Here is a 27,930-nt window from a genome sequence, read left to right as displayed (position 1 = left end):
TTTTTTTTTTTTTTTGAGGCAGGCTTTCTAGCTGTTCTAGAATTCACAATGCAGAACAAGCTGGTCTTAAGCTCACAGAGATCTCTGCCTCTCAAGTGCTGGGTTTAAAGGAGTGCACTACCTCACTGGCTTCATCTTAACTTTTGAGACCAAGTCTCTCACTGAACTTGGAGGTTCCTGATTCAGCTACAGTGGCTAGCCACTAACCCCAGGGGTCCTCCTATGTCCTTCTCCCCAGTGCTAGGATTATAGGTATGCATCCAAGTACTCACGCTGTTGTTGTTGTTTTGTGTTTTTGTTTGTTTCAGACATGGATACTGAGGATCGACCTCAGATCCTTATGTTTGTATGATAAGCACTTTTCCAAACTAGATGTCCCTTAAGCCTAAGAATAGTAACTTTTAGAAACAACAACAAAACTCTCTTGGCTCCTCTTATCCCATGGAAACATGATTGATAGCAAGTGAAAAAACTAAGACCTGCAAATTTGGTGAAGGCTCTGCACCAATTAAATTAGAAAACCAGGTGATTATATCAAGGCCCCAGATTTAAATCAAAATGTCAAATTCTGTGAAGTATTCTCAGCCAAGAAGAAATCCTAATGAAGAGATCCAGTATCATGACTTGAAATAAACTAATGATTGACAGTTCCTAGTTGCACCTTCTATTAACAAACTTTGTCTTGTTTTGAGACAGGGTCTGGATAGGGCTAAGACTGTCCTTGAACTCTCATCCCTCCCAACTCAGTGTCCTAGGTGTGGGGATTATAGGCATGCATTGCATTACCCAGCTATAGCAAAGATTCCTGAACCAGTACAACATACATTTATAGGCACACATCACACTACCCAGCTATAACAAAGATTTATGAACCAGTACAACGTACATTGCAAAACGGCACTTTCTTCTTCACTTCAAGGAAATGGAGCTGAAGTCTCTTACCAAGATGATAGAGATCCAGTTCCAGTCTGAGCCGGAAGCAGAACTGTGGTGAGTTCTGTTCAGTATGTTTTGCTTCTTTATTCCTTGCAGTTTGTCATAGAAAGCTGAACAGGTAAATCGTTTTTTGTTTCGGGGAGAACAAATCATTCAAACCACATGAATGTCTTACAGAAAGGCGGCAAGAAAGGCGGCAAGGTGGGCTTAGTGAGACGGGAGTGACATAGACTTCTTAAATACCCTAAATCCTTTCGCTGGCCCAGGATATGGAGGCGGTGGTGAGACGCTGTGTTTTCTGGTCAGTGCTACTGCCTGTTCATAGGAAGGTAGCCCTATGTCCTCTGAAGGTGGCGATGAAGGCAAGACAACCTCCTCAGGGCTTCTGAAAATGATGGAGGGTATGTGTCTGGTCCTTCTTGTGTAGACAGCTGAGGAACTAAACAGAGAGATGACATTTAGGTTTAAGAGAGGCAAATTTCTGGGTTAAGGTAATGACATTAAACATTCTAGAAGCCAGGCAGTGGTGGAACAGTCCTTTAATCCCAGCACTCTGGAGGGAGGCAGACAGATCTCTGGGAGTCTGAGGCTAGCCTAGTCTACACAGTAAGTTCCAGGAGAGCCAGGGCTACACAGAGAAACTGTGCCTAGAAAAATTAAATGAAGAAAGAAATAAGGAAAGACAGACAGACAGACAGACAGACTAAGAGCATTGAAGTCACACGTGGGTCAGAAACTGTACTCTGTCATTCTGTGATCAGAGTCAAGCTCCCTGACTCAGTTTCCTCCTCTCTAAACTGGGTAATAAAGCTATCTCAGCAGAGTTGTTGGTGTGGATGGAGGAGGACGTTTGATGCAATAGTTCCAGCAGAGTGACTCTCTTTCCCTCCTGCTCTGGAAACCAAACCCAGGCTTTGCTGTGAGGGGGCACAATGCCAAGCCACAGACGTAGTCTCCACAGTCTTGCTGTCTGGTTGACCCTTGACCCTTCCCAAGCAGTATTTCTGTCATGTGATCTAGACATGGCCTGCCTCCATGTTTATGTACCTCCTGAACCCTCTTTTCCAAGCCTCCCTTACTGTGGCCTCACTGTGTTTTTCATAGCTTTCTTCTCTGTCAAGTAGACAGAATTTTCAGGCCCCATCTGTCTCTCTGCCCTTTTTTCCACCCCCCAAGACAGGGTCTCATGTAGCTCAGTCTGGCCTCAAACTCACTATGTAGTTGAGGATGACTTTGAACTTCTGCCTCTACCTCCCCAGCATTGAGATTATAGGCATGAAGTGCTGGAGATTGAATCATTGATTCTATAAATGCTAGGCAAGGGATCTACAGCTGAGCTACCCTCCAGCCTTCTTCTCTGTGCCTTGACTGGTATTGTTACACTCTAGTCAAGCTGTCTCTTTCTTTTCTCCAGCTTTAGTGACCTAAGTCCATTTATGCTTGGCCAAGCACATAGTAACGCAGTAGCCTAGAGTGTGTAAAGACCTGGCTCCACCCTCAGCACCGAAACACAAAGTGTAACCTCCTCTTCTCTCCTCCTGCCTTCTCTTCGTTTTGGGATTGAGCCCAGAGTATGGGCATGCTGGAAGGCAAGTACTGTACCATTGAGCTACCATCTCTAGCCATTCTGAAATGTTGGGAAAGGGTCTTTTCAGGTTGCTGAGCTGGCCTTGAACTCATTATTGTAACTGGCCTTGAACTGGCAAACCTCCTGAGTTCTAGAACTGCAGATTTGTACCACCACACCTAAAAAAATCCTAACAGTTTCACGAAACTTCATCAGCCAGTGAAAAATAAATGCCACGTGGGTCTGATGTTTTCAGCCTATGGCTTTCCATTCTCTTCTGTGAACTGCAAACTACATTAAAAAATTTTAAATCACATGTATACATAAGCATGCACACACATATACACACACATGCCACAGTGTGCTTGTGGAAGTCCAAGAACAACTTTCTCAGCTGGTTCTCTCTATCATGGAGCTCTCCCTCTTTTTTTGGGGGTGGGGTGGGGTTCGAGACAGGGTTTCTCTGTAGCTTTTGAGCCTATGCTGGAACTCGCTCTGTAGACCAGACTGGCCTCAAACTCACAGAGATCTGCCTTTCTCTGCCTCCACAGTGCTGGGATTAAAGGCATGTGCCACCAATGCCAGGCTCATGGAGATCTCAAGGACTGAATTTGGGTCATCAGGATTGGTGGCAAGTACCTTTACCCACTGAACCATCTCGCCAGTCCAGAAACTACAATGTAAATGTTAGTAAATTGAGCTGTTTAGACTGTGAAGTTGACTGACTATAAAGTACCAATGCATTAGCTAACCTCCTATTGATAAGGGTAATATGATAATTAAGATTCAGACAATTTTGACAAGCCTCCAATTCATGTCTATAGAGTTTTTACCACTAAGGGACAGTTCCCATAGGTCTAGGGAGTTGTCATGCAAACATATAATCTGGGTTCGGGTTTCCAGAAGCTATGTAAAAGCCAGACACAGTAGCGAATGCATGTGCAATCCCAGCATGCTCATCGTCATTTTAAGTGTTTGTTGAACATTTGTCTGTCTGCTTTGGAGAAAAGTCAGTTCAAGTCCTTTATCTTTTTATAGGTTGTCTTTTATTGTTTTGCCCTTCCTTCACCTATCTTTTTTTTTTAAACAAAACAAAACACTGTTTTGGTTTATAAATAGTAGCCAGTGCTCTTAACTGCTGAGCCATCTCTTCAGGCCCTCTTGGTCTATCTTTAAAAATCTTAGAAATAAAATATTATTTTAGTCTGTCAAATCCCAGTTTCATTTTCCCGTCATCCTTCAGCCAGAAGTCAGGACTCAGCTCACACTCCCCTGCATGTCCTCAGCTTTCTTGTAGCCGTCAAGTCTCACAGCTTCCCTTCCCTCAGACCCCCCCCCCCCCGGAGTCCCACGCTGGCATCCCAGTGGGCGCTCCTCTACTTCACAGATTCTCCCTGCTCAATGAGTCTGCTTTTGCCATCACTATGTTCCCAGGAGGGAAGAGATTACTGCTTTCTTAAAAACCTTTTCCCCAAAAGAAACCTTCCGTTTCTCTTGTTCCATGGGGATCACCTGTGACCATCTTCCCTAAACTTAAATGACCTAATCCTATCATAATTTGGGCTTTCTCTCTCCCTTTTTCTCCTTCCCATTCTCTAGCAGAATGATAACCACTCTGTCATCTTTGAACAACTCTCCTTCACAAGCCACAGAATCCCCTGACTAGGAGGTATACAGCAGCAATGGCAGCCGTAGCTAGACACCAGCTGTGCAGAAGTTATACCGGGACTGGGGCAGATTCACTGTCATCTGCTGAGTTAAAAAAAAAAAAAACTTAATTATGACATGTCTCAACTTAAATTTCATATGAGCATATGAATGCTGCGTAAATCTACAAACAGTACAAGCTCTGAACAGGTTTTGTACTTTGCTATTTTAGGATGGAATCATATCTTAGAGGAATATGCCAGAAAATATAAATCAAGCAGTGAATACAAGTGGACAAGATGCTCAGTGTTTTTAAAATACTGTACCAGATTAACCAGTCAGACGAAGACTGTGTGGTTCCACTTATGTGAATCAGAGTAGTAAGATTCACAGAGGTGGAAGGTAGGTTGGTGGTGAGCTTGAACTGGGGGCTGGGGACTTGAGCAGAAGATGGGGAGTGGCTGGGCTCACAGGCATGGAGCTGGAGATGATTGTAAAGTCATGTGAATGAGATGAATTCTGAACTGGAACTACTTACTTACAAATAACGAAGAAGATAGATTTTATATTATGTAAACTACTATTCTCAAAATGCATTAAATCTACAATAGTGTTTTCTTTGTGTATGTGTATGGTATGTGTGTGTATGTGTGTGTGTATGTGTGTGTATCTGTGCTCATGGGTGTATGTGTGTGTTCATGTGCAGAGGACAACTTTGGTTGTTGTTCCTCAGGAGCTATTTTGGGGTGTTCCATTTGTTTGTTTGTTTGTTTGAGACAGGGTGTCTCATGTAGCCCTAGCTGCACTGGAATTCTGAATGTAGATCAGGCTGGTCTTGAACTCACAGAGATTCATCTTTTTTTTTTTTTTTTTTTTTTTTTTTTTTTTTTGAGACAGGTCTCTCACCAAATTAGGCTGTCCTGGCTATCCAGAGAGCTCTAAGCATTCACCTGTCTGTCTGCCCAGTACTAGTACCGCAAACACACGCCAACATGTGTTGCCGATGTTGGGAGCAGTGAGACCCCAGATCCTGAATTTCTTATAATCCCCTGATCTGAGTGCCTACAGCTGTTCTGAGCACGAGACCTTCAGGAGTTCCTGATGGCAGAGTGGTTTCTGGTGGGTTTGGCTGAGGCGTGGCTATCTCTATATAATCTGCCCCTGAACACAATAAAGGGGACATTCTTGGGGAATTCAAGGATGACCCGTGTCGTTGTCTCTCTGTCTCTGTGTGTTTGTGTATTTTAAACTCCTGCCCCTTGCCCGAAGCTCGGTAACTGGGTAAAAGCACACCGAAGGCAGACACAGGGGCGCGGTGCACGGCAATTGGAGGTCTCCACCGAGATATCGGGAACTAGGGAACGCTGAGAGGTCACCCTCAGAAGGTGAGGGTAGATTGGGGTATATGTGTTAATCCTGATGTCCTTCGAGATTCGGGCAAGGGGCTGTTTACTTTGTTAACATTTTAAAATTTATGTATGTGCGTGTGCGTGCATGCGTGTGTGCACACGTGTGTGTCTCGTGTGTGTGTGCGTGCGTGCATGTAGGTCTGTGCAATTGAGTGCAGGTGCAGGTGGAGTCCTGTCTCCTGGAGCAAGAGTTTCAGGCGGCTGTGGGCTTCCTAATGTGGGCGCTGGGTATCAAAGTTGGGCCATTTGGAAGAGCAGCATATACTCCTGATGGCTGAGCTATCTCTCAGGACCCTAAAAACATTGCTTCCGTGGCAAAAAATAGGATGAAAATATTTGAAGACCTTAATCTTTGTTATCAATACCTTTTGAGACATTCATATAGCAATAAAATAACTTAAGTGATTCTCTCAGATGAGCTAAAGTAATCTCCTTTAAGCCTTCAGGAGGGAATACTGTGCTGGCCTTGGACTGGCTATATTGCTGAGGATGCTCTTGCATTCCTGGTCCCCCAGCTCTTCCTCCCAAGTGCTAGGATGGCAGTCACGGTCCACTCCTGGCTTATGTGGTGCCACAAATCAAACTCAGGGCTTTGCATGCTAAGCAAGAACTTTACTAAGAGAGCTACACCCCTAGTCCTTGAGGAAAAATCCTCTACTAAATGTTGTGGAGAAATGTGTCCTTTGTATTTACTGATCCCATATAAAGGATTTTTATTTTTAAATAAGTAACCTTTAAAATGATAATTCTGATGAACTAACAGCCAAAGTCATAAAACTGGCAAAAGAAAGAAAATGATACTATGAAATTTTTAGAGGAAGGTTTTTTGTTTTTGTTTTTCCTATTCATTTCAAAGATGAGGAAAGCTTAAGGAGGACAGGAGAGATGGCTCAGCCATGAAGATAGTACACTGCCCTTCCAGAGAACTCTGGTCCCCAGCACCCACATCAGTTGGCTCACAACTGCCTGTAACTCCAGCTCCAGGGGATTCAATGCCCTCTGGCATTCTCAGGCACTTGCACACTATGTGGTGCACATAAATTCATACAAGTAAGCACATACGCAAAAATATTTTTTTAAATTAAGAATTTAATGGGGCTTAGTGGTATGCCTGTAATTTCAGAATTTGGAATTTATTAATTCAAGGCCCAGCTGGGATATAGAGTTTGAGGCCAGCATAAGTTACCTAGTGAGATAATGTCTCAAATGACAGAGAGCGAGGGGAGAATTTGCTTTCAGATCCATTATTAGATCCGTTATTAAAAAGTAGCAGAATTAGCATGAGAACCTTTGCCTTCTAATTACTAGTTGAGTGTTCTTCCTCTACAAATTATTTCATCATTTATTTATATCTGAGATGAAATAATTAAGAACAGTCTTATCCCATTAGTTTAAAGAGTGTAATTAAATTTTTCTGGTTTCATATTGGTCTACATTTAGACTTAAATGGTTGTATAATCATCTTTTAAAATGAACAAAATGCTGGGCAGTGGTGGTGCATGCCTTAAATCCCAGAACGCAGGAGGCAGAGGCAGGTAGATAGATCTCTGTGAGTTTGTGGCCAGCCTAGTCTACAGAGTGAGTTCCAGGACAGCCAGGGGTACAGAGTGAAACCCTCTTTTGAAAACAACCCGCTCAAATTAAAATGGGGGCTGGAGAGATGACTCAGTGGTTAAGAGCACTGGTTACTCTTCCAGAGGACCTGGGTTCAATTCCCAGCACCCACATGGCAGTTAACAAATGTCTGTAACTTCAGTTCCATGGATCTGGCATTCTCATTATCATTCTCATTTGCAAACAAAACACAGATGTACATGAAATAAGAATAAATCGTTGAATAAAAAGATTAAAATGAACAAACATTTGTAACCAGTCCAGGGTGGGGCTATCGCTTAGTGGTAGAACATTTGCCCCACCTGTGTGATAGACACTTGGTTCCCCTGTGTGAGGCCTGGGCTCAGTTCCTAGCAGTGGGAAAAGGATATGGAGCCTCTTCGTTGACTTTGAAAGTGTGAGGCGGAATATGCAAGAATCAATACTAGCAGCCTGCTTAGCACCTGGTGTTCCTTTCAGAAATGTCTCCACACTGAATCACCAAGATGCTTGGCAACTGCATTAGTTTTTGTCAGCTTGACACGAGATGCAGTTATCTAGTTGGGCAGTGGTGGCCTTTAATCCCAGCACTCAGGAGGAAGAGTCAGGCAAATCTCTATGAGTTCGAGGTCAGTCTGGTCTACAGAGCAAGTTCCAGGACAGCCAGGACTGTTACAGAAAGAAATCCTGTCTTCAAAAAACAAAACAAAACAAAAAAAAAAGAAAAGAAAAAAAAACAATAAAGAAAATAAGGAAGGTGGGCAGGCTGAACAAGACAGGGGAACAAAGCAGGAAGCAGAGTTTTTCCACAGCTTCTACTTCAGTTCTTGCCTCCAGGTTCCGGCCTTGGCTTTCCTCAGTAGACTGTGACCCAGGATTTGTAAGCCAAATAAACCCTTTCTTCTTCAAGTTGCTTTTTATCACAGCAGTAGAAACCCTAACCAAGACAGTTTTGCACATTATTATGGTCCCTATGAATTCTTATCAATTTCTGTTAATGTACTATTTAATTCTTAATTGGTAATAATTTTATTAATTTCAAGGTATCAAACAAAGTGTCATATGTCCCAGACTGGCTTCCACTTTGTTATGTAGCTGAGGGTGATCTTGAACTTCTGACCCTCAGGCGGCCCAGCCTCCACCTTCGTAGTGTTAGTCTTTGTAGGCGTGTGCCACCACACCAGGGTTATGTGGTACTGGGGATTGAAGCCAGGGCATCTTGAACACTAGGCAAGCACTCTACAAACTGAGTTATACCCTCAGTCCTTAAATTCTACACAGATCTATAAGTTTATGACCCACTAAACTACTGAATGTCCTGTTCGTGAAACTAACAAGGAGTGGTGTGCGCATTCGAGGCAGGCGCTCCGCTGCTGAGTGGTGTCTCTGTATGTAGCCAAGACTGGTATTGATCTTGAGTCCTGTTTCCCTACCTCCCGACTGCTGGGACTGTAGATCTGAGCAGCTACACCTAGATTGGTATAGGAGGTTCTTTTTTCTATGTGTTGCTTTCATTGGTCAAATAAAGAAGCTGCCTTGGCCTTTTGATAGGGTAGCCCTTAGGTGGGTGGAGTAGACAGAACAGAATGCTGGGAGGAAGAAGGGCAGTGTAGTGTGGCAGACGCCATGGCTCTCCTCTCCGAGATGGATGCTGGTTAGACTCATGCCGGTAAGCCACAGTCAAGTGGCGATACACATTAATGGAGATGGGTTAATCAAGATGTGAGAGTTAGTCAATAAGAGGCTAAAAATAAGCCGGGCGATGGTGGCGCACGCCTTTAATCCCAGCACTCGGGAGGCAGAGGCAGGCGGATCTCTGTGAGCTCGAGACCAGCCTGGTCTACAAGAGCTAGTTCCAGGACAGGCTCCAAAGCCACAGAGAAACCCTGTCTCGAAAAACCAAAAAAAAAAAAAAAAAAGAGGCTAAAAATAATGGGCCAGGCAGTAATTTAATTAATACAGTTTCGCTGTGGTTATTGTGGGGGCTAAGCTAAGCTAGCTGGGCGGTGGGACACAGCCCGCCGCTCTCACACTACACTAGATCTTGTATTCTTTTGAAGAAATAGCAACTTTGGCACACGCTTGCCATGACACACGGGTGCCCATACACACATACACTAAATAGATAAATACATTTAAGAGATTTTAGAAATAGCACCATTAGATTGTTAGGTGGATGTTAAAACATCAAACATCTGTCAGCCTCGATTCTGGGGAGACAGCATTAGATGTAGTTTGGGGCCTTAACAGGCCCTGGAGTAGGGAGAGAACACTAACAGAGAAACTGGCAAAATATAAGTGTACAGTTTAGTTAACGAAGATAATACAGTGTGTGCATGTGTGTGTGTGTATGCGTGCACAGGCGTGTGTGCATGTGTATGTGTGTCAGAGGTCAACATCAGTGTTTTTCTCAATTCCATTCCACCTTGATTTTTGAGACAGGGTCTCCCCCTGAGCAGAAATTTGCTGATTAAGCTGGGCTGGCTGGCCATCAAGCCCTAGGAAGCCTGTGTCCCCACCTCCCGGAAGTTGGATTACAGGCTCATGCTGACCCACCAAGCTTTTCTAACCACTGGTGATCTGAACTCAGGACTTATGCTTGTGCAGAAAGCAGTTGACTACTGAGCCACATCTCTGGTCATATTTCCTTAGTTTTGACAGATCTAAAATGGTAACATAATTGGAAATCATGGGAGAAACTGAGCAAAGGGTGAACAAAGATTCTCTGAACTGTCTTTACAATCTTTTTGATTATCTAGTATTGTTCTAAAGTAAAAGCCTCAAAATAAACAGCTATCAATCTGACCCACAAAAAAAATAACTAAACAGAATGTACATGTATGAAGTCACTGTTTGACTTACCCCAGATATGACTGCCTATTACACTTGGTGATGCACAGATAGTAACCAAATAGGCCAAAAATAACCAAGAATACTCCAGCAGCAATTAGTCCAGTCAGAAGGCCCATAACATCTATCTTCTCTTTGTTAGCATCTTAAAAGAAAGCAGTAAAATAAGTTAATAGCATGACTGAAAAGCATCGCCTATAATTTCAATAAATTTCACACATTATTAAGGAGAATTTCATAATTGATAACTGATTTATTCATTGCTTTTTTGAGACAGGGCTTCTCTGTGTAGCCTTTGCTGCCTCTGTAGACCAGGCTGGCCTCAAACACACAGAGATCCTCCTGCTTCTGATTCCTGAGTGCTGGGATTAAAGGTGTGCACAACAATACTGCCAGGCAACATCTATTTATCTTAAAGTCTTTGTGTTAGAGACTCTACCTGAAAAAAATAATATGCATTATTTAAATTTATTTTTCTTTTTTTTAAAAAAATTTATTGTGTGTAGGTGTGTTGTTATGACACACATGTGTATGTCAGAGGACATGTGAGGTTGTGTTGTCATGACACACATGTGTATGTCAGAGGACAATTTTTGAGAGTTTGTTTTTGCCTACTGCCATGTAAGTCCTGAGAGTTGAACGTGGGTTTGGTGGCAAGCATCTCTACCTACTGAGCCATTTTGCCAGCTCTTAAATGATATTTCTTAGACACCTAATTATGTTTATTATTTTATTTATTTAAATAAGTCACATTCTATGAATAATATCCAACAGTAAGTGCGATCAACATGTCCTTGGCTCGGCTAGACATAGGCGGGCACATTTATTAGGCAGCCTTGGAACAGGCCCTACAGGAGGTGCCTATCTAAGATGAATGAAAGAATCAGAGGCAGGATTAATTAAATAAATGACCAAAATGCAGCTAGGAGAAACAGGTGGAAGACATTAAAAAAAAAACTGGTTATCAGGAACAGAATGACGATCAAATAGGACCAGTCAGTTTTCCCGTTCTGTAGCAACCTGGAATAACTATTGTTGATAATCTATTGGATATGTCAAAAACCTTAATGAACGACAAATGTTTGATGTGACAGATATGCTAATTGTCCTGATTTGATTACCACACACTGTATATAAGTGTTTAAACACCACACTGTATTCCATAAACAGGTTCAATTATTGTGTATCAAACTAGAAAAAGGAAAAGCAAGCAGCTTGAGATGACCACTACAGGTAAGACGGAGGCTTTCCCTTTTCCAGAAGCTACGACTTCTAATACTATCCTCCGGGTGTTTTTCTTTTTCTTCTCTTGGTGTTGCAGACTGAACCCGGGCTAAGATGTGTTCTACAACTAAGATACATCTTCAGTCTTTCTCTTCTTCCTGCTCCTGGGGGGTGGGGTGGGGGTGGGGGTGGGGTGCTGCGGTCTCCTAGGCTTCATGCAATCACTTCACTGCCTCACTGTGGGCACGCCCGCACCGAGTGCATGTGCACCGAGTGCATGTGCGTGCGTGCGTGCGTGCGTGTGTGTGTGTGTGTGTGTGTGCGCGCGTGCGTGCGAGTGTGTGTGTGTGCGCGCGCGAGTGTGTGTGTGTGTGCGCGTGTGTGTGTGCGCGTGTGTGTGTGTGTGTGTGTGTGTGTGTGTGTGTGTGTGTGTGTGTGTGTGTGTGTGTGTTCCTTGCTGGAGATCAAGTCCAGGTGCATGAATTTGCTAGCTAAGCACTAGCCGCAGCCCCAGCCCGACCTTCAGCCTGACCCAGCAATCTCATTTACCTGTCATAGGTATTTTGTTCACTTGTAATGCTAACAAAAGATAAAGTTGTACTAGTTTATAAACTGAAACTCACAGAGTCCTACTTTTGTGCAAGTTTTAACTTAGCCCAGCAGCTTAAACAACCTTTAAGCCCATTATCTCATTTCCCTAATATCTCACCAAACTTGATTTTCAGTATGTAAACAGAAGAAGGTAGCCTCTGTCTCTCACAGCTCAGCATATAATTGAGAAACCGTCCTTGGTATGCACGTTGAGCAATAGCCAAACTCAAACATGAAAACGAAATGTGTTACAATGGTGAGAGGAGAGGACGGCGCGCACCGTCAGTAGTTCACCCTACCTGATCGCGTGGTCGGTCCTTTCATCGAATAATCCCGCCAAAATGTAATCTGCGGGAAAGGAGACATTTCACATTTCTGTACCTTAGGATCATTTCATTTGTTCCCGGTGTCCTAGATCGGAGGGTAAGCTCTTGGCATGTGACACAGGCAGGAGCCCAGCTCAGTCCAGCTGAAGGCACTGGCTCATTCTGCTGTGTCTGCTGTCTGGTTAGTTGTGAAAGGATCGCTGCAAGTCCCAGGCCTCCCCTGCTATGCCCTGCCAGTCTCCCTTACTCAGCTGCCCGTCTGTGAGAGGCTGGCTCTCTGCACTGGGGTGTGGGGCTCCGTTTATAGGAGAGCTGAGATTACTGACTTGCAAACTTATCTCTGAGGCTGTCCAAGTTCTCTGTGCTTTGAAAGAATAGAAGAGTTTGAAGGAACTATGATTAAATTAGAACTTTTTTTTTTTTTGTTTATCAAGACAGGGTTTTGCTATGTAGACCTGGCTGTCCCGGAGCTCACTCTGTAGACCAGGCTATCTTCAAATTCAGAGATCCACCTGCCTCTGCCTCCCGAGAACTGGGATTAAAGGTGTAAGACACCACTACCAGCTTAAAATAATGTTTTAAATTATGAAAAACATAATTAAATCCCAACAGGACAGCTACAAAATACATTCTTTGTTTTCCCACTTCCTACATGTAGTAAACATTTGCAGGAAATGAGTGACTGGGGAAGGTTATGAAAAAAATGAATAACTAGGTTCCCTCAGTATGAATTTGGAGGATCCCTGGGGAGCTTCTTATTCAACCAAGAGCAAAGGAGGATGGATGCTTGAGAAAGGAGCGTAGGACCTCGCAATATTTACATATGGAGGAAGTGAAGCACTTAGCATTTCTCCAGAAATTTCCAAATGACAGTATGTTATCTGTCTGTTTTCTGTATATCTAGATTAACAGGCAGGATTTAATGGAGACTTAAAAAAAAAACAAAACAAAACACTGGGGGCTCAGTGGATTAGGAGCACTTGTTGCTCTTGCCAGAGGACCCAGGACTGGTTCCCTGTGACCCTGTGGCTCACAATCATCCATAACTCCAGTTCCAGGGGACTGGGAAACCTTCATCTGACCTTCTCCAGCACGAGCCAGTATGTGATGCACAGACATACGTGCAGAAAAAAAACACTCATATGCATAAAAAATCGGGAATTAATTTTTAAAAAAAAGTCTTTTTTTTGCCGGGCGGTGGTGGTGCACGCCTTTAATCCCAGTACTCGGGAGGCAGAGGCAGGCGGATTTCTGTGAGTTCGAGACCAGCCTGGTCTACAAGAGCTAGTTCCAGGACAGGCTCCAAAGCCACAGAGAAACCCTGTCTCGAAAAACCAAAAAAAAAAAAAAAAAAAAAAAAAGTCTTTTTCCCCACTTAGGCCAGGTACAGTGGCACATGCTTTTAATCTCAGCATTCAGGAGACAGAGTCAGGAGGTTCTCCACTTACCAAGACTCCCAACTCAAAAAGCAAAAAATAAAACCAACAAAACAACAACTAAAACACTTTCCCTTAAACCTACATGGACAGATCAATAAAATCCTAAACACGAGAGGCCACTTTACACCCTCAGTGCCAGAGTGCCTCAGTGGGCGAGAGAACCGCTGTGCCATCATAAGAACCAGAGTTCAGACCCCAGCACTCACATGACAAGCAGCATATACATACACATACATAAAGAAAATACACTCACATGACCAGCAGCACATACATACACATACGTAAAGAAAATACACTCACATGACAAGCAGCACATACATACACATACATAAAGAAAATACACTCACATGACAAGCAGCACATACATACACACATATAAAGAAAATACACTCACATGACAAGCAGCACATACATACACATACGTAAAGAAAATACACTCACATGACCAGCAGCACATACATACACATACGTAAAGAAAATACACTCACATGACAAGCAGCACATACATACACATACATAAAGAAAATACACTCACATGACAAGCAGCACATATATACACATACATAAAGAAAATAAATCTTTTTGCTTTGTTTTTTGAGACAGGGTTTCTCTGTGTAATAGACCTGGCAGTCCTGGAGCTAACTTTGTAGACCCAACTGGCCTTGAATTCACTGAGATCCGCCTGCCTTTGCCTCCTGAGTGCTGCAATTAAAGGCTTGTCCCCATCTCTCACCCTAACCCCCTCACCCTTAGTCCTAGCTATTAAATAAAATAAATCTTAAAAAGAAAAGAAAAAACAAACACATTTCATTCTCAGTGCCTGGCACATAGGAGACTGTCAATAAATAGTTGAACTATAGATATGGAAAATCAAAAAGGTAAAATTACTAAGAAGAAAAATTGTGCTTAGTTTTAAATGATTGAATTTCAAGTCAAAGTACTAACTAATGATATCTTAGTTGCTAGGAATTGAACCCAGGGCCTTGTGCTATCTAGTGCTGTGGCCTCTGAGTCATTGTGAGCTGAAATCCACTGTTGCCTGGGACGATTTTGGGATATAATAAACATTGAACACGAAGCACACACCATTAATTCCAGCACTTGAGAGGCCAAGGCAGAAGGATTTCTGTGAGTTTGAGCCCAGCCTGGTCTACATAGCAAGTTCTAGGATATCCATGGCTACACAAAGAAACCATTTCTCAAATAAACAAACAAACAAATAAAGAATTTAAAAAAATTAAACAAAATCATCACATAGCTTGTAATTTGCTAATTACTATAAATGAAAGCTAATTAAGCACAAAGGCAACTTGAAAGAGGCTTACTTGGCACTTTAAGAAGTGGAAAGAGGTAGCAGACATACAATTTTGATTTTTTTAAAGCACACAGGTCTATGACATATTTGCCGCCACTTTCTCAAAGTTCACTGAGATAACCCTCCAGGTGACTGACATCCCTAGGCAAATTACCGTTTTCTCGTCATCCCTGAAAATCTCTTTGGCTTCTTCATAACTGCAGAACTCCTCATAGCATTCTCTCTCTAGGTCCCCGGGAGTGAAGAGCTCTAAATCAAACCTGTTGTACAGGAGGCGGCGGTGCATGAAGACGTTTGCTGCTTCTTTCGATGCAAAGACTAAAAGAGAAATACAAAAGGACCTCAAACACAATTAAGCTAAGGCAGAAGCTTCCTGTTTTAACTGGAGGAGAAAACCATTCTCTTGATAGGGGTAAACTATACGAGCCTTTCCCGGGTAGCTTTTAGTTTAGCCCCCCCAAATAGCTTTGGTGAAATGGCTTCTGGGAAATCTTGGCAATTCCAGACAATACTTGAGTTGTTTATGCCCCAAATTATTAACATAATAAAACTTATTCAAGTTTCAGTTACCCTTCCCAGTGATTATTTTCTCCTGAAAATAACAGATGAGACTACTTCCCCAAAGGTTGTTTCCTTATGATTTTTTTCCTGTTTTTCTTTATAGTGCTAGAATCCAACCTAGGGCCTTAATGATAAGTTAGTATTTCTCTCTCTCTCTCTCTCTCTCTCTCTCTCTCTCTCTCTCTCTCTCTCTCTCTCTCTCTCTCTCTCTCTCTCTCTCTCTCTGTGTTCATGTGTTGGTGCGCCTACCCGTTCGGAGGCCAGAAGAGGATGTTAGGTGCCCTGTTCTATTACTTTCCATTTTACTCCTTGGATGCAGGGTCTCTCACGGAACCTGAAGCTTGGAACTTTGGGTATGCTGGCTGGCCAGCAAGCTCCCAGAATTCACCTGTCTCTACTTGCCTGGCCCGGGGTTACAGGTGCACGAGTGGCCATTCTTGGTGTTTACATGGGTTGATGGAGATCAGAACTGAAGCTGTCAGGCTTGCATAGCAGGAACTCGGTCACTAAAGTCAGTTCCCCAGTTCCAAATTTACATTTTTTTATATTGAAAGTTTTATATAAGCTGATACTAAAAGATAGAATTCTAAACTGTGTATAAAATTATAGGCTAATTAGAAGATTAGCTTAGAGCCATCCAGTCCATCCCAAAGGAATGGCTCCTTTCACGGGTGCATCTCACCCTCCAGACAGGTATTTACAGCACCTTGTGGGATTTCTTCCACACTCGCTGAGAGATCAATGGAAAACACGATCAGGTGAAGCATATGACAGGAGGAGGCAGGGCAAGCGTGAACTGAAAGTCAGCCTTGGCTACACAGTGAAGTGAGAAAAAAACGTGTGTGTGTGCTGTGCGTCCGTGCGTGTGTGCGCGTGTAGAGCAGGTTCCCAATATAGCTCTGGAAAATTCTAGATAGCCCAGGACCAAGTTCTATGATCCCTAGGTACAGGGATTGCATGTGTGAACTTCCCTATTCAGTGATCAGAAGCATAGAGAATATCTACTATTAATAGGAAGACAAAATAAGTTTTCTGCCAAGTAATTTTTAAAACAGGACTTTTAAAGCCCCTCACAATCAAAGTTTAATATATTTGTTTAAATATATTGAAATGAAGGTTTCTTGAAGGAAATGGTGTTACCTGAACAATTTTAGTTCCTAGCCCTTTACTATAAATAGGCAAAATTATCTCTAACAGGTTGCATTGTCTCTAGACTGTATGGTTTGTCTTGTTGGGTTGGGTTTGTGTGATTGTGTGTGTGTGTGTGTGTGTGTGTGTGTGTGTGTGCATTCCTTCCGCTTTCCTTGTAGCCATATAAATCTTTGGAGCAAACATACCTTTACTTACTTAGAGAATTGAGAATAGTGAGATGTATTTGTAAAGTTTCTAGTAATCTCCTTATATGTTATTTTGCCAACCTCTCTATATAGAAGTAGTATATTTTGACTAGGAGGAGAATATGATTTGTTGAGTTTTATAATCTCAGACTAGCCATTATTCTTAGTATCATGAGAATACTCATATTTTACCCAAGATATTTTTCTATACATTAACTATCTAAGTAGGTTAGAATCTTCTAGATCTGTCTTGGCCAGTGTATGAGTTCCTGGCCATATATGTCGACTAAGCACTAAAAAAGTGACTATTCTAACTGATAAATAAAAACAGAATTTTAGACTTCATATTAAAAAATATTTGAGAGAGCACAGGCAAGTTATATATTGTATATTCTTTGAAAGGGCATTGTGGATATTAGATATCATAAACATTATTAAAAATCTATTTCACCTATTTCCTTTTGCTTTGTAGAGGCCCAGAAATGTGAACCTATTTCCACCTGGTCCGAATGTCAGAGAGTTTGGAGGTGGCTCAATATTTAACAACAACCAGGACTACACATCCTGACTCAGGATGTGTTACTTGGTTCTTTTGACATTAAGATGGCACATACAGGTAGATCCACTCCATCCTGACAGATGGTCAGGATGTACAAGCAGACTTCTGCTCCTTCTTTTGTAATTGGAAGTCTAACCTGGGGAATGGCAGCTTTCAGGATACTTGGTCTAGGGTGGCTTCACTGCCTAAACAACAGAATGCTAATGACCCGATCTCTCAAAGTATTGAAACAATCAACCGTTCGAGTTGTCCGTTGTATCATGTTAAACAAGTCTTTTGTTGCCTTCTTCCCCCTTTTGTATTGGGTATAAAAGTGCGTGGAAAATTAACTGCAGTCGATTTTAGTATTCACTGGAACTCCCTCCCTATACTATCCTGTTTTCTGTTTTATTATTTTATTTGCGTCTTTGTCTTCTTTATTATTTTTCTGATCTCCACACCCCTACTCTGGCAAGTGGTATTTTTGTCCAGGCTGCCACAACATTGCTTATTATTTTATTTTTGCCTTAATTAAGTAATTAATTAATTAATTGAGGCAGGATCTCCCTATGCAGTTCTGGTTGGCCTGGAACTCATATAGGTCAGCTGGTCTTGAACTTTTACAGAAATCCACAAGGACTGCTAGGATCAAAGGCACACACTACCATGCCTGGCTTCTTTTTGCTTTTTATGTCTATTAGAAAAAAGTTAAATTATTTATGTGATTCATATAATATTTCTTTTATTATCATTATTTCAGAGTGTCAATTTCTTACTTTTTTTCTGACAGTGCTGGTGATCAAAGCCTAATATAGAAATAGGATAAAAGGGTAGATTATTGAATCCACTTTTATCCAAAAAATGACTGTTAATCTCAAAGTATTTTACATTGGTATGGATTTTAGTTTATTGATAAAATTTAAGATTAATTTTTATACTGTATATATATTTCTTCTCTTGTTTAAGATATTGTGTTTATGCAGCTCAACTGAAAATGTACACATAATTAAGAAATACAGATTTATAAAAATATACTTAGTCATCTACAATAGCCAAACTTATAGTCATATTAATTATGTTTTCTAGATATACAAAGATATATTTTGGATAGATGGGTATTCTTCAGACATTTCAAAGACCTATAGAATATGGTCTCTTAGAATATTTAAAATGTTTTAATTACTTAAACTTTTCTTGACAGTGAGAAATGTCTGCTCCTAGCAGCACCAATATAGTCAAGAAAAGATAATGGGCATCAAAGTAACTCTGTGTGGAATTTATTTTCTTTCCTTTTTGTTTTATTGTTTTTTGCTTTTTTTGAGACGGGGGTTCTCTGTAGCCTTGAAGCCTGTTCTGAGACTCACTTGGTAGACCAGGCTGGCATTGAGCTCACAGAGATCCACCTGTGTCTGCTCCTGTGTACTGGGATTAAAGGCATGTACCACCACCATTCAACAGTTTATTTTCTTTATGGCAAAAGCTAGCCATATGAGCAAAGAAACTGCCCTTGCCTCATCTACTGACAATTATTGTCCAAACTGGGCCAGCAGAACACAAGAAAGGTGGCTGCTGAACCTTGCCAAGAGAAGATAGGATAGTCCTTCAAAACTGCCTGCTTCACAGGAAAGCCTGTCAGATATGGTCAAAGACAGATGCCCCAATGTTGCAGAGGAACACTGGGTGACTGTCCAGGCAGCCAACTGTTTCTGCCTTTTCTCACGTTTTCTGGAAGTCACTTGCCTGCACTTCCTGTTTACTCAGGTAGCATTATTTCCTTCTCCAATCTTTGATGGAGTTGAAGAATAACTAGTTATAATAAAAAGGTAAATTAGATAGGAAACTTTAAAATCACCAAGAAAGGATAGATAATTAAATATTTTCTTTAATTTTGTCAAATACAAATAGACTAGATATTGTAACTATAATTCTTACTTGATAACTGTTTTGTTGTATGTAATTTTACTATGTTAAAGTTAAAACCTTCCTTTTTGATTAGACAGAAAGGGGAAAATGCTGTGGTATAATCTTTATGTACACTGTGAATATGTATTCCTCTCATTGGTTAATAATAAAAGCTGTTTGACCACAAGCCAGGCAGGATAAGGTTAGGTGGAACAATCAAACTGAGGACTTGGGTGAAGAGGGGTAGGGGGCAGGGAGATGCCAGCCAGCCACCAAACAAGCAGGGCATGTTGAAAATGAGGTAAAAAGCCTTGAGCCACGTGGCAAAACATAGATAGAAATATGGGTTAATTTAAATGTAAGAGTTAGCTAGTAATAAGCCTGAGCTTATTAACATAATCAAGCATTAATAATTAATATGAGGCTCTGAGTGATTAGTTGAAAGCGGCTCCAGGACAGGGCGGGACAGAGAAACCAGAGCGTTGTGCATGCTGGGCTAGTGTTCTATCATGGAACCACACAGCCCCAGTGCTGGTGTCAGTTTCTCTGTTATAGCAGCATACAGGCTGGTGGAGCCAAGGAGAAATGAGAGTGAACAGCAGAGAGGCCAGGATGCTTGAGCATTTCTATTCTTTCTCCACTGTCCTCTTGGAGAGACCCTGAGTTGAAGTCTTCATTGCCCATGTCTAGCACCCCTGCAGTGGCTTGTAAGTGGTCTCCTTGTTCCTTTACAACGTGATGTTAACACAATAGCCAGAGAGAGTCTTTAAAGAAATGTTTTAAGAGGAGTGGTGGTGCACGCCTTTAATGGCAGCACTCAGGAGGGAGAGAAAGGCAGACCTCTGAGAGTTAGAGGCCAGATGGATCTATAATGAATTCCAGGACAGACAATGAAATGTGGAGACCTTATTTTTTTTAAAAAAAGTTTTAAAATATGTGTGTGTGTATGCATGTGTGTTTGTGCATACATATGTGCATATGCAGGCATGCTCATGGCATGCTTGTGGATGTGAGAGGACAATACACAGGAGCTGGTCCTCTCCTTCCAGCAAGGATTCAATGCCGCTTGTCGGGCTTAGCATAAGCAAGTGCCTTAACCTACTGAGCCAACTTGGCAGACAAAAAAAACTTGCTTTATAGATCAGGTTGACCTCAAACTCACAGATCCTCCTGCCTCTGTCTTCTGAAAAGTTGTTTTGTTTTGTTTTTTATTTTTTTTTAAGTATTGGTGCCTTGCCTGTATGCCCGTGTGTATGAGGGTGTGGGCGCTGGGAATTGAACCCACATCCTCTTCCATGTGGTCCCCGCCTTTCCGGGCAGGTTCCTTCCACTCTCCTGTCTTCTGCTGCAGCTTGCTGTGACTCCCACCACACTGTGTCCTCCCCACCTGTGTGCTTGCTGATTTTCCCAAGTGGAACTTCCTTATTTTAGCCTGCTCTTTTACCTTCTCTGGGATTTAGTTCAATGTCACTCTGACCCCCATCCTATTCAGTCAGATTATTTTGTCGTGTTCTGCTTTTCCTGACAGCCCTGAGCCCCAAGCTGCTTTTAACATTCCTCACTTACTATCTGTTACCATGAAGTTCTCTTGAAAATTTTTAAAATTAATTTATGCGTATGCCTATGTGCCTAGGTGAGCTTATGTGTACAGTATATGTGCATGTGCCTACAGAGGTCGGGAGTGAGGGGGAGGGAGGGAAGGAGAGAAATAGAGAGAGAGAAAGAAAGCAGAAAGCAAACACGAATGCACAGAGGTCAGAGGGGGCATCTGGTGCCCTTTCTATCACTCCTAGCCCATTCCCTTGAAGCAGGATTTTGCCCTGAACCTCCCTGGTAGGCCTAAAGACAGCAGGCTTCAGCTGTCCTCCTGTCTGTCCATCTCAGAGTTTTATTTACAGGCATGTATAGGGTTTTTGGCTTGTTATGCGGGCGTTAGTATCCGAGCTCAGGTCCCCAGATTGTACAGCAAGCGACCTTAACTGTCCCTCCAGCCCTTAACATGGACCTCAGCTCTATGGATCAAGTCAATTCATAGAAAAAAGCTGGTGTAACTCAATTTGGCAGAGGATTAAAGAGGAAACCTGTGGGGAGACAGCTTAGAGCCTGCCCAGCTCAGCCTCACGAGCCTGCTGGGTACTGCTACCTCTCAGGTGAGCTCACATCTTTACATTTTACTGGCAAAGAGACAGTACCAATCAGTCATCAGTCCTGGCACTTGGAAGATTAAGCAGGGATCGATTACCATGCGCATAGGATAGCCTGGGTTATAGGGTGAGATTATATCTTTGAAAGGAAAAACAAAGTAAAAAGAACTATAGTGATATTTTACTTATATTTATATATAAATATATTTATAAATATATAAATATTTATATTTATAAATAAATAAAGCTTGCCTGAAGATCAGAGTGCAAAGTTAAGCCTCTTGAGGCACACACCTTTAATCCCAGGACTCGGGAGCCAGAGGCAGACAGATATCTGTGACTTCAAACTATGCTGGGTTACACAAGATTGATCCATAAACAGATCCAGGTGGTGGTGGCTCACATCTTTAATCCCAGTGTTTGGAAGTTAAACATCTTTAATACTAGCACAAGGGAGGTGAAGACAGAAGCGATATGACTGGGTGGAGAGAGGAATATAAAGGGGAAGAGACAGGAAGTCACTGGAGCATGGAGTCTGAGCATTGGTAGAGGTGAAAGGTCTCTCTAGTGGCTTCTGTTTCTCTGATCTTCGTCTTTAACCCCTATATCTATCTCTGGGTTTTTATTATTCATGCTACAAAGAACCATTGACAACTTTCTCATGGACAATCATACCCATCCAGCTTACCCTAAGACCTAGTAAAGCTACTTTTCTTTTTGAATAAGGTGTTTCTATGTATCTCAAACTGGCCTAGAACTTACTTAATATATAGTCCAGGCTGGCTTTGAACCCACAAAGATTCTCCTGAGTGCTGGGATTATAGGCATGTGCTTCCACACCGGGCTATTAAAAATACTTTTAATTAGAAGACAAAAGACAAAGAGCTATAAATATTTTTACTTTTCCTGAAATTATATTCCTGATAATGTCATAAATATAACCTATGATTACCCATGACATTGTAATTGAACTTCACCTAAACATGCCTTCTTGGGCTGTGTGGTGGTTGCGCACACCTTTAATCCCAGTACTCTGCAGGTGGATCTCCATGAGTTCAAGGCCAGCCAGGGCTGTAACACAGAGAAACCCTGTCTCAAAACAAACAAACAAACAACCCCCCCCCCCCCCCAGAAAAAACCAAAACCAAAAAGCGTGCCTTTATGGATCTATAGTTTGCCTCTCCTCTGAGTGTGAGTGTTAGTTCTGTCAGGGGCTAACTTTACACATGACCATAAGGGCCAGTTCACACTTTCCCTGCTTTACTCCTGATCTCAGGAGTAACACTGTCAAATTTACCCGTTTGGAATGCAGTGCTCCCAGGGAAGGCTGCTTCCTTCTCCCCCTTGTGTGTATTTGTGGAAGTGTGAGTGTGTGTGTGTGTGTGTGTGTGTGTAGAGGTGGTGGGTGCTGGCCTTTGAGCCTGTGTGTATATGTGTGTGTGAGTGTGTGTGTGTGTGTAGAGGTGGTGGGTGCTAGCCTTTGAGCCTGGGGAGGGGCTGGTGTAGAGGGGGTGGGTGACCTTTGAGCCTGGGGGGGTCTGGTGTAGAGGGGGTGGATGCTGGCCTTTGAGACTGTGTGTGTATGTGTGTGGGTGTGTGTGTAGAGATGGAGAGGTGGTGGGTGCTGGCCTTTGAGCCTAAAGGAGGGTGCTGGTGTAGAGGGGGTGGGTGCTGGCCTTTGAGCCTAAAGGGGGGTGCTGGTGTAGAGGGGGTGGGTGCTGGCCTTTGAGGCTGTTTTTCTTATCATGAATTAAGAGGCTGACTGTCTATGCAGTCCATTGTTACAAATCCAATATTCAAATATTCCATTCTTTTCTTCTCTTTTCCCTATGCTTTCTAAATAAGACCCTTCTAGTTCAACAGTGTCTTAAGATTTTTTTTTTTAAACAGAGCTGTTCTGGGGGTTCCTTTCCTGACCCTCAGTTTCAGGGGTACTTCCGTATCCATAATCTTACTTTTTATGGTTTCAATTACCCCAGGTCAACTAATGTCTAAAAATACGGAATGGAAAAATTGTATGTCATTCTGAGTGACGTGACAAAACCTCCTACTCCTTTCACTTCATTCTGTCTGAACTATGACTTGTTCCTTTGCTCACGGTGTCCACAGTACGGGCACTACCTGCTCAGTAGCCATCTGGTGGCCATTCTGAACAGACCGCGCCTGGAAGTAGGCTGTGTCTGCCCATAGGGTTCAGTACTGTCTGAGGTTTCAGAGATCTGCTGGGGGTTTGGGATGTACCCGCTGAAGATAAGGGGAGAGTACTATGCTTTTAGCATTTTCGTTCATTCTGTCTCATTTGCACTGGAAACTGTGTTTCATACTGCTCTTCCAGCACGAGCAGCTGCCACTACTCTTCCATTTTCAGGGTCCTCCCTTCCTCCCTCTGTCACTGTGGTTAGGGAGAGCATCCGTTTACCCCACCTGGCCCTGCAGAACACACTTTCCTCAAAGACAAGATAGCTCTCTCTACAACCCCAGCAGCCAGCAGAGGGCATGACACAAGTGTGTGCTTATCTGTGGCTCCCGGCTCATTGTCACATCCCACGAACATCTGTAAGGCTTCTCTGCATTTGGGTCTGACTTCTTGACTACTTCACGCTGTTTGTGATGATAATGCCAGTCAATGCCTGTCACAAACGCACTCACGATCAACCTAGACCACTGTCTGCGTCCTACTGCGCATGGAGGTTTGGGAAGCCCAAGAAGGGTCCCCTCATTCTGAAAACTTGTCTGTTTCAAATCCATCTACCCAATTGCCTAGGCTAAATATTACTCCATCGTAACACACACACACACACACACACACACACACACACAGCAGGGGGTACACTTCACACTTTGTTAATCATTAATAAACCTGTCAGGAGTATTAGTAACAGAGCCTACTCAAGTGAAAAATGAACTGCGAACTGTTGTGGACTATTAGCTGAAGATGTGTTACATTCTTTTATGCCGTGGGACATTTGTTTAATGATGCAAATTGGGTTGCATTCTTTAACATCGTATTTGTTTAACTCTGTGAAGCTGTGTTACTTTGCCTGTCTAAAACACCTGGTCGGTTTAATAAAGAGCTGAACGGCCAATAGCGAGGCAGAAGAGGAATAAGCAGGGCTAGCAGGCAGAGAGAATAAAGAGAAGGAGAAGAATGGGGAAGAAATGAAAAAAGGTGATGGAGAGGAGGACATCAAGGGCCAGCCACCTAGCCACCCAGATATGCAGCAAGCCATGGAGTAAGATGTCGAGAAAGGTCTATCTATAGAAAGGTAAAAGCCCAGAGGCAAAAGGTAGATGGGATGATTTAAACTAAGCTGACTAGAAACAAGCCAAGCTAAGGCTGAGTATTCTTAAATAAGAATAAATCTCTGTGTATTTATTTGGGAGCTGGGTGGTGGGCCCCTCAAAGAGTAAAAAAACAAACAACAAAAACGCCATCAACAGAACTGGGTCTGATCAAAAGGGATAAGGGACAGGAATGTGTGCGTAAATTCAAAGTGCGGTGACTAAGTAGGGGAAAGGGTGCAGAGAGCCTAGGGCACTCTTTTTTCCCCTCCTGGTCTTGCTAGGTTAGGCTTTTAAAATAGAAGTAGGAACCAATCCGTTTGTGACCAGTAACCGAAAATTCTGGGCTAGCAAGCCACACACTTATCTCTCAATCACCTGCCTTTATATGGACAACATAACATTTGGAAAGAAAGAAAAAGCCCAGCGGGGTCATTCTGCCTCCCTGTGCCATCGTTCTACGGAGGAAGTTGGTCAAGACTAAGGGGGTAGAGTTTTTTGCTCAGGTCTCAGGTCCAGACTGGCGGACAGCGGTGAAGCGCTTCTCTATGCGGGGACTTCCAACAGCGCACAAACAAGTCCTGACAAGAGTCTTGCCTCCCTCTCAGGCTTTCCAAGAAGCAGCCTGTTCTTTACACACAGCTTCATCTCGGAAAAGGTAACTCAAAGATTTTCGGACTTTGAAATAGGCCTTCAATTCAGTTAACCACAAACCAGGTGTTAAAACATCTGTTTGCCAATGGAAACTCAGAGATAAATTTGTACGTATTGTAAAGAACATAAAGACCCACAACCCTACACACACACACACACACACACACACAAATTAAAACAAAAGATGCATTGTTGCTCTGTGGTTCACGAGGGCGGGAACCCTACCACACTTCGGCTTCGGCTTGAGATCTATATAGTAGACCACTCCTGGTTTCCAGAGGGTTTCCTCCCAATAGGTGGCCAAACTTACTTACCTTCTTCTCGGACATGTTCGGAATCCTTTAGGCTTTTTGTCCAATGAGGAACCGCGAGGGTAAGTCTGGTCAGCTGGCTGAGTACGATCAGAAGTGGAAACATAGTCTAGCAACTGTCACGCAAACTAAAGTAATAAAACAAAAGTAATAAAGACACATAAAAAAAAAGGGAGACAACAGCAACAACAAAAAAACCCTGTGCCCCTGTCTCAGTGGGTTGGGTTTGAGTGGGGACAGAGTCAGGGACCTGTTGTATCCAAAGCCGCGGTGCCACTGCGCCCCACGCGCGGTATTTAATCTATCAGGTTCGAGGCGCTCCGGGCAGGTGAAACCCCACGGAGTGCCGGGGAGCAAAAGCTGCTCCCCCGAATCTGTAATCTGCGGAGGAGAGGTTGGACACTGGCCAAGGCAGACACGACTCTGGTCGGCGCAGACCCGCAACTAGATATCTGAACGCCACCGCATAGGCATCCCCTCCCGGTGACTCCCCACTTCGCCAACCCGTGCCGCACCTGCGTCCCCGAAAACATGTTCCACCAGGCCTTGGGCGGGAACCGAGTTGTCTCCTAGTCGCCGGGACGGCCTGGCCCTGCGTCGCTGACGCTGTTTGGATCCCGGCGACAGTTGGAGCCTGGCCCTTCACGGCGTCTGGGCGACACCAGCGCGCAGAGGAGGCGTCTAGGATCCGCGTAGGGGCGCTCGGGGTACGTGCGCGGCGCAGAGCCCAGGCGGTGTCCCCGGGCCGCCGTCACCGCAGCGGGACAGGGAGGAGAGACGGATCTTTGGAGGCCACCTGGCCGAGCTCCTCCTCCTGGACTCAGTACTCCGCCCTATGCGACCGGTAGCAACGCTCTCAGCAGCTGGCAGCAAAAGCAGACGGCCCGGGGCGCAAGGGGAGTTTTCCCAATTTAGATGCAAAACTTGGGCTCCCGAGGTTACCTTTGGCCAGCTGTTCTCACGGGGTTGGGGTGGGGAGTGTCCAGGGGCGAAAACACAATATTCATCCGAGAAAAATACACTTTGTTCGTGATTTGAATTGATACGTGACCAAAAATTAATTACTTTAGTTCTTTGATGGGTTCATCAGTTCTGGGATGTCTGTAGAATCCTTTCAAGATGTCTGCTATGTCAAATTTTTTTCCATGATAAGACGATAACAAGGCATGCTTTCCACCTCTTTCACTTTCGTATTCCTCCCTCCCTCCTTCCTCCCACCCCTCTTCCTCCCTCCCTCCCCTCCCTCCCTCCCTCCCTCCCCTCCCCCCTCCCTCCCTCTCCCCGTCCTCTCCCTCTCTCTCTCTCTCTCTTCCTTCCTCCCTTCCTCCCTCCCTCTCTCTTTCCCTCCCTCCCTTCCTCCTCCCTCCCTCCCTCTCTCTGTCCCTCTGTCCCTCCCTCTCATTTACAGTGGAAATTTCCAGAAGCGACTTGACATGCAATGATATCATCACTCTGCTAACGAATACAACACCAGTGAATGAATGCTTGTGATTTTAGTAACTCTCATTCTACCAGGTTCGTGTCCCCATGCAAATTTAAACAGACTTTAACAAACTGTGCCTATCCTCAGTATGTTTCTGCTTTTATTAGGTATTTTTGGTGATAGCTACTGGGACAACCAATAACTTCATCCTTCTTGGACCAGTAATCTTAGATCTTGAACTTTTCGTTGAGTTTTTCCAGAAACAAAAGGAACAATAAGCTCACTTCGTTGTCATGAGATGAAGTAAAAATTTGGAAATGTCTCTTTTAAAACGTTATGTGAGAAATATCATTACAAATAAATAATTCCAGATGCCCTGAGCTCAGTTTGAGAATGAAGATAGGAACAGTACACATTCTTCACGGTCAAATCACATGCTCTGTCACTCTTGGGAACAATATTTTACATTCTGTTCTCTCGCCAAAGTGGCCTGGAATTTGGTCAAGGTGAAACAAGATGAAATACCATTTCGAATCCTTTCTATTTTTCAATTAATTCACTTTTTGCCCAAATTCTTTGTTTCCTCCCCACAATGCTATTATCTATTTTATTTTGATTAATGGAGCCAAGTATTTTCCCTAATTATCCATCAAACACTTTTTGTTCCTTCTAATCTGTGTCTGTGCCACGCCTTTCCCCTCTCATTTCGGTCCTGGGCTTTAACCCCTCTGCATAATGAGTCTTCTTTCCCCCTTGTTTAAGCAATTGAGATCAGACTGGAGAAGTCAGAAATTTCTTTTTGTTGAACACAAGAACTGGAAAAACCTTCCTGAGAATTAGCCATTCTTCTGCTTACTTGGTCAATCCACCACTGGAAGCCC

The 27,930-nt window shown here is 43.1% G+C and overlaps 1 protein-coding gene across 1 annotated transcript; it reads right to left on the bottom strand.

The window, feature by feature from the left end:
* Positions 1 to 26,397, bottom strand: Prrg4 (proline rich and Gla domain 4). The gene is made up of 6 exons (XM_038330119.1): positions 26,142 to 26,397; positions 25,630 to 25,754; positions 15,052 to 15,215; positions 12,117 to 12,165; positions 10,015 to 10,147; positions 1 to 1,375 (listed from the first exon to the last, which is right to left on the bottom strand). The coding sequence occupies exons 2-6, from the start codon at positions 25,730 to 25,732 to the stop codon at positions 1,144 to 1,146; spliced, it is 681 nt and encodes a 226-aa protein (XP_038186047.1). The 5' UTR covers positions 25,733 to 25,754; positions 26,142 to 26,397; the 3' UTR covers positions 1 to 1,143.
* Between the last annotated feature and the right edge of the window lie 1,533 nt (positions 26,398 to 27,930).

Source organism: Arvicola amphibius, chromosome 5 (genome assembly GCF_903992535.2).
Source record: "Arvicola amphibius chromosome 5, mArvAmp1.2, whole genome shotgun sequence".
Classification (NCBI taxonomy): Eukaryota; Metazoa; Chordata; class Mammalia; order Rodentia; family Cricetidae; genus Arvicola; species Arvicola amphibius.
The sequence above is the reverse complement of the archived record's forward strand: the minus strand, read 5'-3'. Positions and strand labels throughout refer to the sequence as shown.

Bases quoted from the DNA above. Each gene is read 5' to 3' on its own strand.
- Prrg4 (XM_038330119.1), bottom strand. From the start codon at position 25,732: ATGTTTCCACTTCTGATCGTACTCAGCCAGCTGACCAGACTTACCCTC. The intron at 12,166-15,051 runs GTAATTTGCCTA...CCTTTCCCGCAG, and splicing joins TCAGGGATGACGAGAAAACG to ATTACATTTTGGCGGGATTA. The intron at 1,376-10,014 runs GTAAGTCAAACA...CTCTCTGTTTAG, and splicing joins AATAGGCAGTCATATCTGGG to TTCCTCAGCTGTCTACACAA.